This window comes from Mycetomoellerius zeteki, unplaced genomic scaffold, assembly GCF_001594055.1.
Source record: "Mycetomoellerius zeteki isolate Tzet28-1 unplaced genomic scaffold, Tzet1.0 scaffold473, whole genome shotgun sequence".
Taxonomy (NCBI): domain Eukaryota; kingdom Metazoa; phylum Arthropoda; class Insecta; order Hymenoptera; family Formicidae; genus Mycetomoellerius; species Mycetomoellerius zeteki.
Genome location: NW_017257472.1, coordinates 69,074 through 71,534, shown reverse-complemented (window position 1 = coordinate 71,534; position 2,461 = coordinate 69,074). Strand labels below are relative to the sequence as shown.

General features: G+C 40.2%; 1 protein-coding gene across 1 annotated transcript; it reads left to right on the top strand.

Moving 5' to 3' along the window:
- The first annotated feature begins 266 nt into the window (after window positions 1–266).
- On the top strand, window positions 267–1,316 carry LOC108727232 (putative uncharacterized protein FLJ37770). Its single transcript, XM_018455277.1, has 2 exons — window positions 267–660; window positions 1,051–1,316. Exons 1-2 carry the CDS (start codon window positions 267–269, stop codon window positions 1,314–1,316), a joined length of 660 nt encoding a protein of 219 aa, XP_018310779.1.
- The last annotated feature ends 1,145 nt before the right edge of the window (window positions 1,317–2,461 follow it).

Sequence of the window (2,461 nt, the reverse complement as noted above, 5' to 3'; positions counted from 1 at the left end):
AGCGGCCCGGGAAGCGAGCTCTCTAGCCTGTAGTTAGGTGTTCGGGTAGTCTAGCGGCCCGGGAAGCGAGCTCTCTAGCCTGTAGTTAACACTTGGGTCATTAAGTCCCGGGACTAACACACAGATGGGGCCGCCAATGCCATGTCGCTTTTGTTTGCTTTAGTACCAACCTTCAAAAGATACGTGTAAAAATTTCATGACATTCGGTTCAGTCGTTGTCAAGATATTGAAGGTTTAGTGACGCTACATTTGTTTTTGTTTAAACGATGGATAAAAACGAGTTTCGTGTGTTAATTAAACACTGTTTTTTAATGGGAAAAAATACCGTTCAAGCACAGCAATGGCTTGAAAAGTGTTATCGGGAAAAGTGCCCATCGAAAACAACTATTTGCCGATGGTATGCGGATTTTAAACGCGGTCGAAGAACCACCGAAGACGCGGAGCGCCCAGGTCGTCCAATTGAGGTGGGAACGCTCGAAAACGTCCAAAAAATTTTGAAAATTGTTATGTCCGATCGTAAAGTGAAGTTGCAAGAGATAGCTGACATCCTAAAGATATCAAAAGGCACCGTGTTCAAAATTATGCATGAAAATTTGGGTATGAAAAAACTTTTATCCAAGTGGGTGCCGCGTTTGCTCACAGTGGAACAAAAACAACAACGAATTGATGATTCAGAGCGCTGTTTGAAGCTGTTTACGCGTGATAAAAAGGATTTTTTGCGTCGGTACATAACAATGGATGAAACATGGATTCATCACTATACGCCGGAGTCGAAAAGAGCGTCAGCCGAGTGGAGAAGAGAGGGCGAAAGCCGGCCAAAGCATCCGAAGACACAACAGTCAGTAGGCAAGATCATGGCCTATGTATTTTGGGACACACATGGAATTTTGTTCATCGACTTTCTTCCGAAGGGCCAGACGATCAACAGCGACTACTACATTGCGTTATTGGATCGATTGGATGACGTAATGAAGCAGAAAAGGCCTCACATGGCAAAGAAAAAACCGCTGTTTCACCAAGACAATGCACCGATCCACAAGTTGATGAAAACGATGGTGAAATTGAACGATTTACGATTCGAATTGCTTCCACACCCCCCATATTCACCAGATCTGGCCCCATCTGACTTCTACCTGTTCGCAGAGCTCAAAAAGATGCTCCAGGGAAAAAGATTTGGTTCCAATGATGAGGTTATAGCCGCAACTGAAGCCTATTTTGAGGCAAAAGACAAATCGTTCTATAAGAAAGGCATCGAAAGTTTAAAAAAACGTTGGCATGATTGTATCGCTATGGAAGGTGACTATATTGATGAATAAAGTCGAATTTGCAAAAAAATTTGTGTTTTTACTGGTTAGTCCCGGGACTTAATGACCCATATTAACATTTTCCGGAAAGAAAAATGGTCCGATAACATAATTATCCAAAATTCCCATCTAGACATTAATATGGAATTGCCCCTGAATGTGAGTTTCTTTTCTACAATGCGGATTTTCTTCCGCATAATGATGTTCATTATGTCGATTTATGCGTCCATCACTGCGGAAAGTGCATTCATCTGTCCAGAGAATTCTCCTCAAAAAATTATCGTTAGGAATGTTGTTTATGTCGACCTGGAACAAAAGTAATTGATTGCTACGATTTTGTAAGTTATTATCGAAATCGAAATGGCACGAATATTGATAAATTAAAAACTTGTGGCTATCATCTCACGATAAATCGACATCCGAACGGTTTCTAAAACTAAAAAAAATTTAAACTTCTCTTTTTCAATTATTTAAAAAAAAATCAGTGCTATTCTAGTCGTGGTAAAAAATGATAACTACCAATTACTAATGCATCTTATTCTTACTTGCTCTGAAAGCCAATCACAAAACGCTTCTCTACGAGGCAAATCTTGGGGAAATAATCTTTGTGTTGTATGTCTTTTAAATGGATGCCAGCCAAGATTTTTCTTAATAATTCTATGAACTTTGACATGGTCCAGTTGGAGATCATGTCCAATACTTCTCGTACTTGTATGCGGATTAACAATAACAGCTTCTCTTACTGAATTAATTGTTGCTTCTGCCCGTTGTGGTACGTGCCGTGGACGTGTTGAAGCGTGTAATGTCCCATACTGAACAAGTCTAAGAAATAGACTGTGAAAGAATCCGTGCCCTGGATGTCGCTTGTTAGGAAAACGTTCCGCATAGAGAGCTGCGGCTTGTCTTTGATTTTTCTGGCACTCTCCATAAAGAAGCAACATATTTGCCAATTCTTCGTTCGTATAACGCTCCATCGTTAAATATATCAAACTTCTCGCAAACTTTCCAAGCTGTTTAACAACTGCCATCGTCACAGATTGTCAAATATTTTCTCACACATATAGGCTACATTTACACCGTGCGCATATTCCGCGACTTATACGAAAGGTGTCTTTGTTTAACCTACAGGATAAACAAGGACATCTATTATATAGAAC

What these genes read in the sequence shown, in the direction of transcription:
- LOC108727232 (XM_018455277.1), top strand. Translation starts at nt 267, where the DNA reads ATGGATAAAAACGAGTTTCGTGTGTTAATTAAACACTGTTTTTTAATG. An exon ending in AGTGGAACAAAAACAACAAC is followed by an intron (nt 661 to 1,050) that starts GAATTGATGATT and finishes AGTTGATGAAAA; the next exon opens with CGATGGTGAAATTGAACGAT.